Raw genomic sequence first — 15,180 nt, 5'->3', positions numbered from 1 at the left:
GATGAACATACAAAAGTGGAAGAACCTAACCACAAACTCTTACCCAGTGGTGTGTTTGCTGAGCTGACAGTTCAAAAAAGCTTTTGGCTTGAGAGGTTGGGTCGTATTCAGTTTGAGAATTACCAAGAAAAAAAAAACAGAGAGCTAAGTACCACTTTTTAGAGTCTTGCTTTTCTGTTAGATCTGTATTGAGTCATTTTAAAGCTCAAATCTGGCAGAGACTCATTAAGGAATACATACATGCCAAAAAATGGAATTTAAAGAAAATCTCTGAGCTGTCTAACTGAAGATTATATACATGTAAGATAACTTCTGACTGTTACAAGACTCTTCTAGCCATATGCAGGAACAGCCTGGAAACAGCCAAAAGTACTCTCTCAATTTAGCACAGGCATATTGGTCAGTACAATCTGGCTGAGAAAAAAATCCACATGTGAAAGGTCTTTTTGCTTACCTGGGGTACATCTTCCTCTTGAGTCACACTCACAAAGTTCTCAAACATAGCTACCATTGAAGGTGCAGCTATTACATGACAATTCACAAGATCAGAAAGAAAACGAACCTGTTGGAACAAAATCAAATTCTGACTATTCACTTCTAAAACATTAATTTTTTTGCAACTCCTAATTAGGCAACAAGGAGAAAACAAGCACTATTTCAACTACTAGTGCAAACTACCAACAGACCAAAAAAAGTGGTAACACATCTAGTAGCACAGGGAAGGCAATTAGTAGGCAGGCAGCTCCAGGTCAAATCAGGCACACCCATTATTAAGGGACTATTTCCATGAGAGCACTAGTCAGGGAAGTTGGAGGGGGCAGGGCTGCAGGAGGTAGTGTGTGTGTGTGTGGGGGGGGGAGGGGCGGGGAAGCAGCACACAGGAATAAAAAACAAAAACTAGTCCAGGTAGCTAAAAGTAGAAAATAGTCCTTGGAAGCAGACTTAATTGCATTGGTATACCAAACAACCATAAGAAAAATGTCTTTTAAACTTGGTGGATCCTTTGGCTATTTAGTTATAGAACGGAAAGCTTTTATACAGGTGATCCAAAAGAGTGCTTTGATGTGGATATTTTAACAAAGTTGATTAATTCATGTTAACCTGAGAACTGAATGACATCAGCCATCCAAGGAAAACAGAACTAGAAGCTGCATTTCTCCACCTGGTAATGTATTAAGTGCTGCATATTATAAAGACTGGCAATTTAAAGACAGCAGCATAGACAGAAGTCTGCTAGAAGCAATTGGATTGATTTTTTGTAGACCTACTTGGTCCTTTGATCTCAGGATTAAACAGTGTATATTAAAAACAGATAAATCACAGAAACTGAAGTCTCCACAGCATCGATGAGCAACCAGGGAGGAGACTCAAGTATCAATCTCCTTCCAGACAGCTAGCCCAAAACAATGTGCTTTATGAAAAAGAACTGCAGGCTCTTCGGTTTAAGAAAGACTGAGATTGACAAAGCAATTTGGGCTAAACATACAATCCATCACTCAGAACAGTTTGCTATATTAGTCTGAAATGAGGCAGAAGGCAGGAAAGGACTGCACTTCAGGGTGCCTATACATGTGCAGGAAGGCTGCTCTGACGCACTGTAATTACAGCACATTGGAGCACTTGATTAATGGAGTCTGCTGGAGTGTGCTAATTAGCACATTCCAACGAGCCTCTGCATCTTGTGTATTAGTATCCCTGTGCTTCAAAATGGCAGCAAGGGTGCTTTAACTAAAGCTCGTTTAATGGGTTTTAAACCGCTCCCACCACCATTTGAAGTGCAGGAATGCTGATATACAAGATGCTGCAGGTGCTTAAATTACAGTGGCTCTAGAAGCTGCTCTAATTAAAGTGCACCCCCACCCCCCAGCTGCCAAAGCATGTGTAAAAACACTCATAATTACTAACTTGTTCAGAGAGGCAAAAGCTTTTATAGGCAAACTACTTCATCCAATGTTAAATAAATGCAATTGCAATTTCTATGTCCTTTAGAGGGAGTATATCTGGCACATTATACAAATAAACATGATTTCAGAAACCACAGTTAGAGATGCTCCGATACTTGGGTGAGTGTTATCAGAGAAGGGGGAAGCAGAGGTGGGGCAGAGAGCATGAAATGAAAAAAAAAAAACAACAAACCACTTACTAAATACACAGCTTCATTATACATATTGACTTTCAAACATTCTTTGAGTTGACGAATCATGGCTTCTACAAATTCCCCACCAAAATTGTAGTTCCTGGCATTCAGCAACCCAACTAGTGTTGTGTAGACAGTAAGCTTTTCTGGTAATAGACGTGCACTGATTTAAATGTAGAAAATAAATAAAAAACAAAAACAACAACATTGCATTAGATGTTAAAATGCATTGTTTGCCACCTGCTGCAATTATTTAGCATTTCAGATCGTGGTTAGTGCAGGATGAACTGATCTATTAATTCATCAGAAAGAGGTAAACCCAAAAAAATTAACCTTTCCTTAGAGTCCAACAGTATTTGGCAGAGCAGTATGTTTAGAATGATGACCCATCTAAAAATTTACATGAATTTTTAATTCAGTTTCAAAATAATTTCCTTTTAAATCATACTGGGCAAGTTTCCACAAGATGTTTTACTGTGCAGAATTAGCTGCTTAGTAAACATCACATGGGTGCCCCTATTAGGCCGGAGTAGATTAATTTACTCCTTGGCAGGAGAGTGCTTGTATTACATGTGCTATGTACTTTTTGTATTACATGTACTTTTGGCTGCCTGTGTTTCAAGTACTATCCTGCTGTGGTGTAAATAAATCTACTCCAGCTTCATAGGGGCACCCATGTGATGTTTACTGTGCAGCTAATTCTGCACAGTAAACATCTCGTGTAAACATGAAAAACTCCAAAAGCAGAGCACATGTAGAGGCTGCCCAGCAGTCCAGGGCATGAGGGTGCTTCAGTGCAGGGGCTGACTGCTGGCTAGCCTCACAGTGAAGCACCCTTGTGCCCCAGCCAGACCCTCTGCATCATGCTGAACCAGGGGGAGGAGCCCCAGATTGGCAGGCTGACCCCTCGGACTGGCAGTTCTGATCTGGTTCAACATACTGTGCCCCCAGATACACATTCAGATGTGGTGCCTGGGAGCAATAAGTGCCAAAGTTTATACATGCACACTACTAGCACATTTAGATGTGTCCACCAGTTGTTATGAACTTCATTAAACCTGTATTGGGTTCACATAGCTAAGTGATAAAAAACTTTTAGCTACAGTTTCTGTCCCAAACTGACCAGAAACCAAAATCGAAACGATTTGATTTAGTGAAGCACCATTATACTTGGAAGGACCAATGTAAATTTTACGGTCATTTAGGGTGCATCTACACATGCAGTTAATGTGAAGCAATAAACTCCAGAGCAGTTTGAGCTGGAGTGAACTCCTTTCAGGTACAGCACCCACAGTCCCAGGACAGCAAAAATTTGAGCTAGGGAGAAGCAGGCCCCAGCTGGCAGGGCTGACCGGGCACAGCTTATGCCCGCGGTCAGTGTCCATATATGAATTGCAGTGCAGTAAATTATCCCTCCATAAAATAGTACTGTCCCCAACAGTACTATCTTATGGCAGAGTTAGTGTACTGTGCCCTAATACCAGTGCACGTGCAGAAGGTTACACTTTACTGAGGAGCTAATTACTCTACTCTACAGTAAAATGCACATGTAGATACACCCTTAGAGTTACAAAACAAACAAACAAAACCCCTCCCCAAAAACACCAACCCCTCCACCCCCCACTGAACCTTAAAAAACCCTACAGAACAAAACAAAAAGTTACCGTCGTATCTCCCCGCTCCCAATACCCTTTCTTCAGCTACACCCTAGATTTCACATCAACATGGCTAGTACTTCAAAACTAGAATTTGTGAAGATTTATAATGTTGGAATGATATAGCCATGAGGATCCAGAAGTTATGCAAGAGGCAAGGGTTATTATGGGTGATATCTTTTAATGGACTAACTGCATGGCTGGGACAGAGCCATGCAGTCCATCCAACGAAAGCCACCACCCACAAAAATCCTTGCCTCTCTGAAAGTTTATATGTACTGTTAAAGTACATATCAGATCATCAAGATTATACAAAAAGACTTAAATGCCATTTTACACTGCTTATAGAAATTTTGAATTAAGATCCAAAAAGCTTATCATACCAACATTGCTGATTTCATATTCAATGCATTTATGTTTCAACGTTAACTATGTTAACATACCAGTTAACTATGTTTCATATAAATGTAATGTTAAGCTTTACATCTCTTCAGGTGCCTAACTGCTGTGGGAAGCAAGTTAACTGTTTGACTTGTGTGTTTATGGTTCAGATGACAAAGTTGTAATAATTCTCAGAAGTGTAACTGTGCACTGAACCACACGTATCCAAACCTACCCTGGGATTGAACATTTCAGACAACACACAATTGAAAGCATAAAAAATGCAAACTAAGAGCCAAAAAAATATCACAATCATGAGCCACCTCAATGGATCCTCACAAGAGTCTCATGGCTCTCTAGTGAAAGGATGGCTTTCACTGGTAGAATAAACCAGACAGAGAGCCTCAGACTAATTACTCAATGGACACTGACAGTGAGTGCACTTGGGCAGTTATTTTCCTTTTTTAGCTTCTACTGACAACCAAGTTTCCTTCTCCAAATTTTTTTGCTAAGAGTAAAATGAATTTTGTGTTACTAATGCTTAAGAAGTAGCTCTTATGAAGGTTTTACACATGACATATATGTTTGAGAAACATTTAACGCAGATAACAGTACTAAGTGTTTTTTGCATACATACACTGTACAAAGAATTCTTAGTATCTTGCTCTTGTAGTTTGGTAAGTCAGCCTCCAGGACACCAGCTAGGCCTTCCAAATTGCTCTCCAAAGATGAAGTACTCTAAGAAAGAAAATAAGTTTTAGAAACTGACTGATCAAGAAATATCCATCAATCCCTCAAGAAAAAGGGTTTGGATGGAAGGCTATTTTGTTGTGCTCTTATTAATGAAGAGGACAATGGATAAAAAGATGATGGGTAGGGTTGTTTGTTTTTGTGACTGTAATGTTTCAAATCTTACTAGGCTGCACAACATTTGTCATTTGCTGGAAGCAGGCAGCAGATGAAGAATGAGTAAGGAACTCTTCTCCAGTTCTGCCACAAACATCAAAAAAAGTCATCTCTTCATTTCACTTGGAGAAGGGATTTTTAGAAAACTGCACTACCAAACCTGCATTTGCATAGATCAGTGGCTGTCAACAAGGGTACATGTACCCCAAGGGGTACTTAAAAGGGTCATAAGGGGTATACAGAACTCTGTGTGCAAACTCAGCACAGCACGCAGGCAGCCTGGCCACATGGACAGCAGTCACGTCTGGCTAGTAAGTTTGTTGTGGGGAGAGAGAGTGGGGCTAGGGCAGGTGCTCAGCCAGGGCAGAGTGCGGGACTGAGCCACATGGGGACTGGAGGGCGGTGGCTTCCACCACTATGTGCACCCCGGGAGGGCATGTGAGGCATGTGCTCCCAGATCTGGGTGTGGGGTGGGGTGAGACGTGGCCGGGGCCATATTAGGCTCTTCCCAGCGGGGGCTGGGCTGGGGCGGGCTGTGCTCCAGGCAGGTGGCAGCAGCACTGGCAGGGGGATTGGGGGAGGATACAGTTAATTCTGGTACGGCTGCAGCATCCCTCCCACCCCATAGCCCCTCTGTCGTAGACCCCCATGGTGAGGGAGTGGGGCTGGGGCTGCTCAGCTGGGCCAGAATGCGGGACAGAGCCGTGAGCGGCTCGTCTGGGGAGCATGGGGGGTGGTGGTTCCTGCCACTGCACGTACCCCAGGAGGGTATGGGGGGGGGGCCACGTACCCCTGGATCTGCAAGCGGGGTATGGCAGGCTGCCACTGCAGGCTGGAGCCAGGGAAGTGCTGGACTGTTCCCAGTGGAGGCTAGGCCAGGCTGCACTGGGAGGGGGGTTGGGGCTATGGTGAATTCTGGGGTGGCTGCAGTTCCTCCCATAGTGCCCTCCCAGTGCCACCACTGCCCACCCTGAGTGCAACCCGGCCCAGCCTCCTTTGGGAAAAGCCCAGCACAGCCCCAGCCTGGTTGTGCCCTGCGCGCAAATCCAGGGGCATGCACTCCCCATGCCCTCCCAGGAGCAAAGGCAGGAGCTGCTAACCCCCACACCCCCTGGGTGAGCCACTCACGGCTCTGTCCTGTGCTCTGTCCTGGCTGGGCAGCGCCTGCCCCAGCCCCAGCCCCAGCGCGGGGGCCTATGGGAGTGGGGCTACAGTGGAGGTGGGGGGAGCAGGAGGCTGCAGCCACTCCACAATTCACTGTAGCCCTTCCACCTCCAACTGCCCTCTCAGTGCCACCGCCGCCCAGCAAGCATAGCCTGGCCCAGCCCACACCAGGAAGAGCTCAGTTCCCCAGCCCACACCAGCAGCCTGCCCACCCCACATGCACAGATCTGGGGGCACACCTTCCCCAAGTCCTCCCGGGGTGCACATAGCAGCGGGAGTCAGCCCACCCTGACTGGGCAGCCTCTGCCCCAGCCCCACTCCCACTCCCTCCGCTACTGCCAGGGCCTCAGCCTGGCCACCCCTTCCCCTAGAGCAGCAGCCCAGACTTGCCCCACACACACTTCCAGGGCCACACGCCCCTCACACCCTCCCGGGGTGTGTTCAACAGCAGGGGCCATGCCCCCTGGACAAGCCACTCACAGCTCTGTCCTGCACCCCGCCCTGGCTGAGCAGCCCCTTTCCCCACTCCCTACCCCACTGCTGGATCCTCAATCTGTCCCTCCCCTCAACAGCAGCAGACCACCCTTGTGCCGCACACAGATCATGGGGCACACGCCCCCCATGCTCTCCCGGGGTGCGTGCAGTAATCCCATCCCCTGTGCCCCCCAGACGAGCCTCTCGTGACTGTCCCACGCCCCAGATGAGAAGCTCCTGCTCCTGCCCCACTCACCACAGGGCTTTGATCTGCGCCCTGCCCCATAAAAACAAGGAAAAAATATTAAGGGGTACATGAGCTGAAACTTCAAGACAGAAGGGGTACACTTGTTAAAAAAGGTTCAAAACCCCTGACATAGATGGTATTTTCATCATCTGGACTGAATCCCTGGACTCACTCCTTGACTTCCACCTGAGGTTTACCAACTATTACCCCTTGATCAAATTTTCTCTGGAATATTCTTATACTAACATTAACTTTCTAAATACCATGATCCACATCTGGAACAGCACCCTACAAATCCATATATACAAAATAATGTACAAACCACTATATTTACAACCACAAACACACCAATAAAAGCTGTAATCTGCAGTCAGGCCCTCAGATGCCATGGCATCTGCTCTGAAAATACTCTTGATGCCAACCTTGCCAATATGAAACCTGCTTTCATACAACAAGGACACTTTAGCACAGACAGGCTGATCACAAATATGCAGGGCTAAAAACAGTTAGAAATGGATTGTCCTTAGAGAGATCGTTGGTATGAAATATCTGGAGCTTAGTAAAGATTCCAGACCAGGTACCACTGAATACCTGCTAGAAGACAAAAAGAAACTGCTGTGTGACCACACCCTTTGGTGGTCACCTTCCACACAACACTTGAACCAGTAAGAAGAATCACACAGCCTATACCTGAAAAAGATCAGAACCCGAGAGAAATACCCCTAGCCCTTTTCCCCTAGTCCCCACTCCTGACGTTCAAATAACCCCCTAGACTTGCCTAACTCATCAACAGAAGCAAAGTCCCCATGGATCAGACTTCAAACAGTCTTGCCTTAACTATTAATACAAAACCTGTCAAAATGCCTACACTGCTAAAATGATCAATACTGCCCACAACAAACCAAGCAGAATCCACAGATCTGACATATCTATCCCCGTACATGGTATCATCTCATCCAATGCACCAAATACCTCATGGAAACCTATGTGGGTGAAGCCAGACTAAAACTATACAGCAGAATGAAAGATCACAGGAAATAAATTATAGACAGAGACACAAACACACATAGGAGAGAACACTTTTCACAGAATAACCACGCACTTTCTGACTTCACTATCCCAGCTCTGAAGGAAAATTTACAAAACTCCTTCAAAAGATGAACCTGGAAATAATGATTCAAAAACTGGCTAGACACTAAGAACCAAGGACTGAACATAGACATTGAGTTCACAGCTTACTATAATCTACCTGATAATCTCTTGTTCACTCCATAGGTGGTAAAGATGCTTCTCTTTTCAATTATCTTGATCCTCCATTAATCAAGCTATCTTTTCTTTTGCAATTTTCTTGTCTGTTAGCTACTCCTAGGAATGTGTCTTTTTCTCCTATTTTTCAAACCTCCAGACTCCTCCCACCCCGGGAATCTTTTTTTATTTGTGGAACTGACTCCTACACTGAATCCTTTTTTGGTGGTGGTGCCGTGTTGCTGCTTGATTTTCAGGTGGCTAAATTGCTAGGTTCCTCTAGCCATCTTCAAGACATGAAGGGTTAAACCAATGACACTTTTCTCCGTGTTCTCTCCTTCAGTTGGTTTGTAGAATATAAGCTTTTCACTGTACTGGGTCATTTCTTTTTCTGCTCAGACAGTTTCTTATGGAGTGTATTTCTTTTATTCCTTCACCCCGATTGTACTGTGAATGCTTAATAAGAGACTCTCCAGCAAAACTTTAATAAATGTACAGCTTCTTCTAAAATCTGCTGTACTATGTGAATGTTTGCAGAAAAGCTATTCAGTGATGCCTGGGGCTGGAATCTTTACTCCAGGCCTCTCATACAAGTGATCACTCTCAGAAGATCATCCATTTCCATTTGTGTTTAGCCTACCGGTTTTCTCCTTAGACCTGAAGTAGAATGCACTGCATTCAAAAGGTCGTTTAAGGCTAACCAACCACATAGTTGGTCCAAAAAAAGATATCACCTACAAAAAATCCTTACCTCTTGCATCTTTTCACTTCCGTTACACATACGATCTATGAGATATGTATGCACGTTATAAATTAACTAAATCAGAAACATATAATATAAATTTCAAACCAGAGGGCTTACTTCAACCATTACGATATAGTTTAAAAGTGGTTATAAAGATGACATATTAAAAAAAACATGGTATGCGTCAAGGATGCTTATTATTACCCCTACTTTTTGCTATGGTAATGGAATTGTTTGTCCAGTCAGTCAAAAATAATCCAACTATACAGGGAGCAAGCAGGACACTCTTCCTGTTGTGTTTCAGTGGTAGAATCCATGTCTGCCATGTGGGAGAACTTGGTTTGATTCGCAGAAGTACATGCAACTACAGCCAGTGAGGCACCAAACATTTAGACTCAGCTTGGTGTTTGGATTCTGTCTCAATGGCCTAAAGGGATTACAAAATGTCTGGGCAGCCTCCACTCCTCCATAGTGTTGCCTAAATCTGGGTGACCTCCCACACATACACCATGATCCAGAAAGATTCAACAGAGGCCTACTAAATGTAGAACAAGAAAAACATAACATTATTCACTACCAGCAAGCCTAGTTTTGTCCATTTAAGAATCCAAACTTTAAAAAAAAACCCAAAATTGGCATTTTTCCATGATTAAAATTAAATGCTACTATATATATCTATAAATATGTATCAGTTGAACACAATATTTTATTGATCTATTAATAATTTTATAGCAATTTAGAAACCTACTAGTGCCTCAATCGTCATAACAAAATAAATTCTAAATAACTGTACATTTTGGCATTTGATTTTGCTTTTTTTAATTATGGAAAAATCAGAGCTCCCCTGCCCCCTTCACTAAGCAGGATGCAGGGTCCTGCTGCAGTTGTCCCCCGCCCCCACTTTGTGGTACCGCTGGTGCTTTGACCCTGCCCATGCTGTTCCCCCTCACTCCCAAGACACAGTCCCCCCAGCCCCGCATGTGTTCCTCACTCCTAACCTACAGCCCCTGGCCCTACCAGTGCCCCTCACTCCTGACCCACAGACCCTTACCCCTCTAGCCCTGCCAGAGAGGGCCCCCAGCTGCCAGAGCTCCAGGACCATGCTGCTGACTCTCTGCTCCATGGGCACCAGCTGCAGCCACCCAGCAGCACCTGAGCCCCAGCTGCTGTGTGGGAAGCAATGGCAGCCAGTGCAAATCACAGACCCCAATGGACCCCTGCTTCTCTGATGGTGGCACAGCTAGAGCAGAGCTCATGGGGAGTGTGGGAATATGTGAGCTGCCAGCAGCAGGGCTACATGCCCCAAGGCATACCCTCCCCCAAGAAACCTCCACAGCCAGCAGGCAGGACCCAAAACGGGAGGGCAGAGCAGGGCAAGAAGCCTCGATGTTGCCAATGCCAGGAGCCCCGTGCTACTCATGCTGCCACGGTGAAGCATCCCCTGCGGGCCCAGCAGTAGTGGGGGTGGTGGTGGCACTGTGGAGTTGCACCCCCCACCCTAGCAAGCAGGGGGCACTGCATCATGGTGGCACAGCCAGAGCAGGGCTCCCAGCACTGGCAGCACCAAGCCTCCCCTACCCCACTTTGCCCTCCTGCACTAGGTCCCACCTGTTGGACTGTGGAGGCCAGGGGGAATGCAGCAGAGCAGGGAGCCCTGAGCCCATGTGCCCTCCCCAACGCATCACCTCTGATACAACCTGTCCCCAGGAGTGCACACATAGGTGAGAAGCCAGCCCTCCTTTTCACCAGATGAGCCAGCTATGGCTCTGTTCCACTCCCTGCAGTGGGCCCTGCAATTGTGCATTCTGCCCTGGCCCCTAGCCCCAGGCCCCGTGCACCACCCCAGCTGGATAGCATCCCCAGCCTTACCCCATTTCCCCCCTCACCATGGGGGCCTTAATCTGCCCCTCCCATTACCTATAACCCCCACAACAAGACTTACCTGCAGGCAGCAAGAGGAACTGCTCTCCATCATTTCTGGCTGTCCTGCACGTGGCACTCTGAGTCTCACTCCCCTCAGCCCCAGGCAGCCCCTTTCAGGCTGGAATTCTCTCACCCGTCAAAGGCAAACCCAGAGTTTCCCATGTTTTTCTCCTTTAAAGGAGAAAATCTGGGTTTTTCCTCAGCAAAGAGAACACCTGGATCTCTGTTCATTACAAAACCAATTAATCTACTACCTGAACCACAAAAGGAGAAAAACAACACAAAAAAGTTTCTGGATTTAAAGTTAACTATGAAAAAAGTCACAACTCCTAGACATCAGTATAGGACCAGATCCATGAAGATAGACAGTTATAAATATAAATGGGTAACTACTTCATTAAAATACTGAAGGAATACTACTAAAAAAAGGAAGGACTTGTATAGCTACAATTTTACTCCTTTGATTGAAACAAGATTCTAAAACAGATTTAGAGAACTAACTAAATATGAAATGTCATGGTTAGGCAGAATTACAGCAATTAAAATGAATGCTCTAGTCTAGCTTGCATTACTTCATTATACCAAGCACTACCTATTATAGTTTCATAGTTTGTAGGGTCAGAAGGGACCTGAGCAGATCATCATTATAGTGCCATCAAATCTTTTACGTGAGTAGAAGGCTATGAAAGATAAATTTATTTAGGGGAATAAGAAACTTGGTTTTAAGAATTCTATCCTGAAAAGACTTCAGCAAAAGGAGAAGGAAATTTATGCTTCCAAACATTAAATATTACTTTGGTAGAAAGAAAAGTAGGGCCCAAAAGGACTTCCAGAGGTCTAGTCCAAGCTCCTTGAGGCTGGATCATTACAAACCATCCCTTATCTAACACATTCCTAACTCTACACAAATCAACCTTGTCACGCAACTGCAAGGTCAATTGCCCAAACACATCAAAAGCACCCTAACCTACCACAAGTAAAATAGAGAAACAAGGGCTGTCAGTGCCCAACTGCTGCAAGGATGTTAACACGCACTCAAGAGAACTAAGGAAGAAGGCCAAGTCCCAGCTACAGAGCAAGTTGACAACACTTTGAGTATGTAATTTTTCACAATTACTTTTGGATTTTTTTTTGGACTTTTAATTGAATTCAAACTCAGCATTATAAAAAAATTCACAGATGCCAGAAATCTTGTGCCCAAGCATGTTAAGGACCATAACTTACTGCTAACGCTTACCTTCTCACCCACTCTGCATATTAAAGATTCTAGCCTCTCTTCAATTTCAGATGGCTCGGAAGTTCTCCTTCTTTTATGAGTTTGCCCTGTTTCAACACATTAATAAAAATCAAGAATAAAGGTTAAAAATATTCCTTGCTTAATGTTTAAGAGTTTGCTTAACAGTTCTGTCAGCCCCATTTTCATTCTAATTTTGTACTATACCAAGGACATACAACATTGCTACTGTTATCCAAGAAAGATCAAATAAATGTTAAAAATAACAAAGACAACACTTGTACTTCTACAGAAATCTTACTCTTCACGCAATGTCCAATTTTGACATATTATTAGGAATTAATTTCACAATGCCAATAATAGCATATTATAAAGCTAAAAAAATGACTGGAGAATTAACTTTAATTGTATTAGTTTTATGTTTTCTATTAAGCATCACATTGTGTTCTCTGACACTTACGTTAAAAATGTGATGAACCTTGCGCAAGGGATTGTATCATAGATCCCTTTTAATGTATTTATACTCTTTTAATTTGGGAAAATGACTAGACACTTGGGACTAAATCAAAAAGTTAAGTTCCTAAATACCTTTAGGGGTCTGGCTCTGGCAAACTAAAAATAAAATGAAGACTTATTAAAAGGGTTTAAAAGTTGAAACAATGATTTGGAATTCATCTCCGCCAGTAAAAGGTGAAAAACTCGAGCAGTAAAATAGTAGATTCTCGACCCATGCAGAATATTATTATTAATTCATTTTTAATTGTATAGGCCCGAAGTGCAGAAAAGTGCCGAACCTATTCTATTTTTTTTTCCTACATACTGTTACGTTGTTCATGTCATTAATATCTGAACATACTCTAACAGTGCTTTAAGCCAATGATGTCGTTCAGTCTTCTCCTGAAGTAGTGGTGGGAGGAGATTTTTACATATAGTTAGTTCATCTTGTTTTATTTCTTCAAGCGTACATGCCATTCTGTGCATTTGAGAAGCCAGGTAGAATGCACTTTGTTTTTGCAGCAGAAGGTGGTAAGGCTGATGATGCTAGTCCTCTATTCCCAAGGAAGTTAATTCCAGGCAAGAATGCGCTCCCTGCACAAACATGTTTTCCCATTTGGGCAGAAGATTCCACCATGCCAGAACAGCAAAACTGTCAACGACAGTCTCCCCAGAGCCGTAGATAACACTTTAGATACATTGAGTCCAGGCAGCTGAGCACCTTGAAAACATGAAAAGTGACCTAAACTTGATTTTGTTATAAAGAAAAGAGCAGAGGGCCAACCTGATGTCCCTTACTGCAGCCTACATCACTGAGGAGATATATTACAGCATTTTTACTGCTCAGATTTCCTAAATGCTGATGGCTTATTGCTCAAGTGTACAGGTGAACCTGATGAGAAATGACAAAAGGTATGTAGAACAGACTGGGGTCACTGTCTGCCAGGACAAGATGATGCCAAGGCAGAAAAAAACAGTTTGTGACAGACTGATCTGTAGTCTTGCACTCCTCACCAATACCACAGACTGAACTGACCAGCTACTGTGGTCATCTTTAACCAAAGAAGGCTGCACACTAGCTCTTTGTTATGTTCATTTTTAGACAGATGCTGTCCATCTATAACTGATTTTCTGCAGGCACTAGGATACCTTGGTAATACTGAGATGACTAACTGCTCTACTTTTACCTTTTTATATAGCCATCTGCATATGGCTAGCACTTGAAGTCAGTCTATCTAGTAGCTGCACATGGAACAGAACTCCAGGAACTCAGGGAGACTACTGGTTGCTATGAGGGAGAAGATCCATGTGAAATAGCACACTAGTTTTTTGCAGTACTTATTGCTGGATTCTGTTGCAAATAGTACTGATATGCTGTGCTAGTCCATATCACTCCTTAAAAAGGAATTTCAGTTTCAGAGCGATAGGAGCCTCTTTTGATCTATAATACAGCTTCACAGGCTAACAAAAACATTTCAACCTTTGTTTCTGCCTTCTCTGTTCACCTACTGTAGTGTGTCAAAAATCAAGATCTAGGTGGACAATGCGTACATAGATAGCCAGTTTTAAACAGTATAGTGATGTGCAAGGCTTATATACAACAACAATTTGCCAGATCCACAGATCTTAAGCAACGCTGCGTGAATGCTTTCCTATAACATCATAGGCCAGAGGTGTCAAACATGGCCCACAGGCCAGGTCTGCCCTACACAGCCATTCTACCTGGACTATGGGACTACCAGCAGTTGTGGATCACGGCCAGGGGAAAGTGCGGAGTGCAAGGCCTGCTGCCAAACCCATGGACCTCAAGATATAGTGAATGCAGCAACTGATGACAGCAAGGTGAGCAAGGGCTCACACAGCCCCAATCACCCTCTACATGTGAAAACATCAAAGCTCCGCATCTGTCCACGTCGGAGGATCCTGCACAGGTCTGCAGGACCCACAGCACTGCCAATGCAGATAAGATGCATTAGGAACGATACAATGCCAACCGGAACTGCTGCCACAGACGTTACCTCACATGTTCCTTTCTTGACGTGCACTTAGCACCTGCTACTTGACAGGGAACCCCAAATGGCTGACAGGCCCTGGCCTTGGCCCCTGCCCGCAAGCCATACAAAGCGCTTGGGAACATGAGGCTCGCATTCGTTTCCCCAAAGTAAAACGAGACGCGGCCACGCTCCCGGCACGGGACCGAGAGCAGCACGCGGCCGACACGTCCATCCGCGCGCGGACACCAGAGCCCGGGGCCTACAGCTGGTCGCAGGCAGATACCCAGGCCGCGCCGGGAGGCGCCCCACCCCCCGGGCAGGAAGCGCGGAGCGGCCCCAGGACCCTGCCGCTCCGCTCCGCTCCGCGCGGCCCGGCCGGGCGCCGCTTCCCGGGCCCTCACCATCGCTGTCGTCGCTGTGCCTCCTCCGCGACATGCCGGGCGGCGGGGCGGCGCCGGGGACACGTGCGCTGGCGGACGGGAAGCTGCGCGGAGCGGAGGCCGCAGCTGCGACGGGCACTTCTGGCGCGTTCTGTCCCCCCCTCCCCACTTCCGGCCGGCCACAAGCGCCTTCCGGGGCA

At 45.1% G+C, this 15,180-nt stretch overlaps 1 protein-coding gene across 1 annotated transcript in view; it reads right to left on the bottom strand.

The window, feature by feature from the left end:
- NCBP1 (nuclear cap binding protein subunit 1) overlaps positions 1-15,165 on the bottom strand; it is a 53,835-nt gene extending 38,670 nt beyond the window's left edge. Inside the window, exons 1-5 of the mRNA XM_090038984.1 lie at positions 15,002-15,165; positions 12,115-12,200; positions 4,811-4,911; positions 2,144-2,300; positions 455-562 (exon numbers count right to left, since the gene is read on the bottom strand). Coding sequence (XP_089895110.1) covers positions 455-562; positions 2,144-2,300; positions 4,811-4,911; positions 12,115-12,200; positions 15,002-15,035 — 486 coding nt within the window. The 5' untranslated portion in view covers positions 15,036-15,165. The remainder of the gene's footprint in view (positions 1-454; positions 563-2,143; positions 2,301-4,810; positions 4,912-12,114; positions 12,201-15,001) is intronic.
- Between the last annotated feature and the right edge of the window lie 15 nt (positions 15,166-15,180).

This window comes from Crocodylus siamensis, chromosome 3 (assembly GCF_052110815.1).
Source record: "Crocodylus siamensis isolate JL-2025a chromosome 3, ASM5211081v1, whole genome shotgun sequence".
In the NCBI taxonomy this organism is placed as follows: domain Eukaryota; kingdom Metazoa; phylum Chordata; order Crocodylia; family Crocodylidae; genus Crocodylus; species Crocodylus siamensis.
The sequence above is the reverse complement of the archived record's forward strand: the minus strand, read 5'-3'. Positions and strand labels throughout refer to the sequence as shown.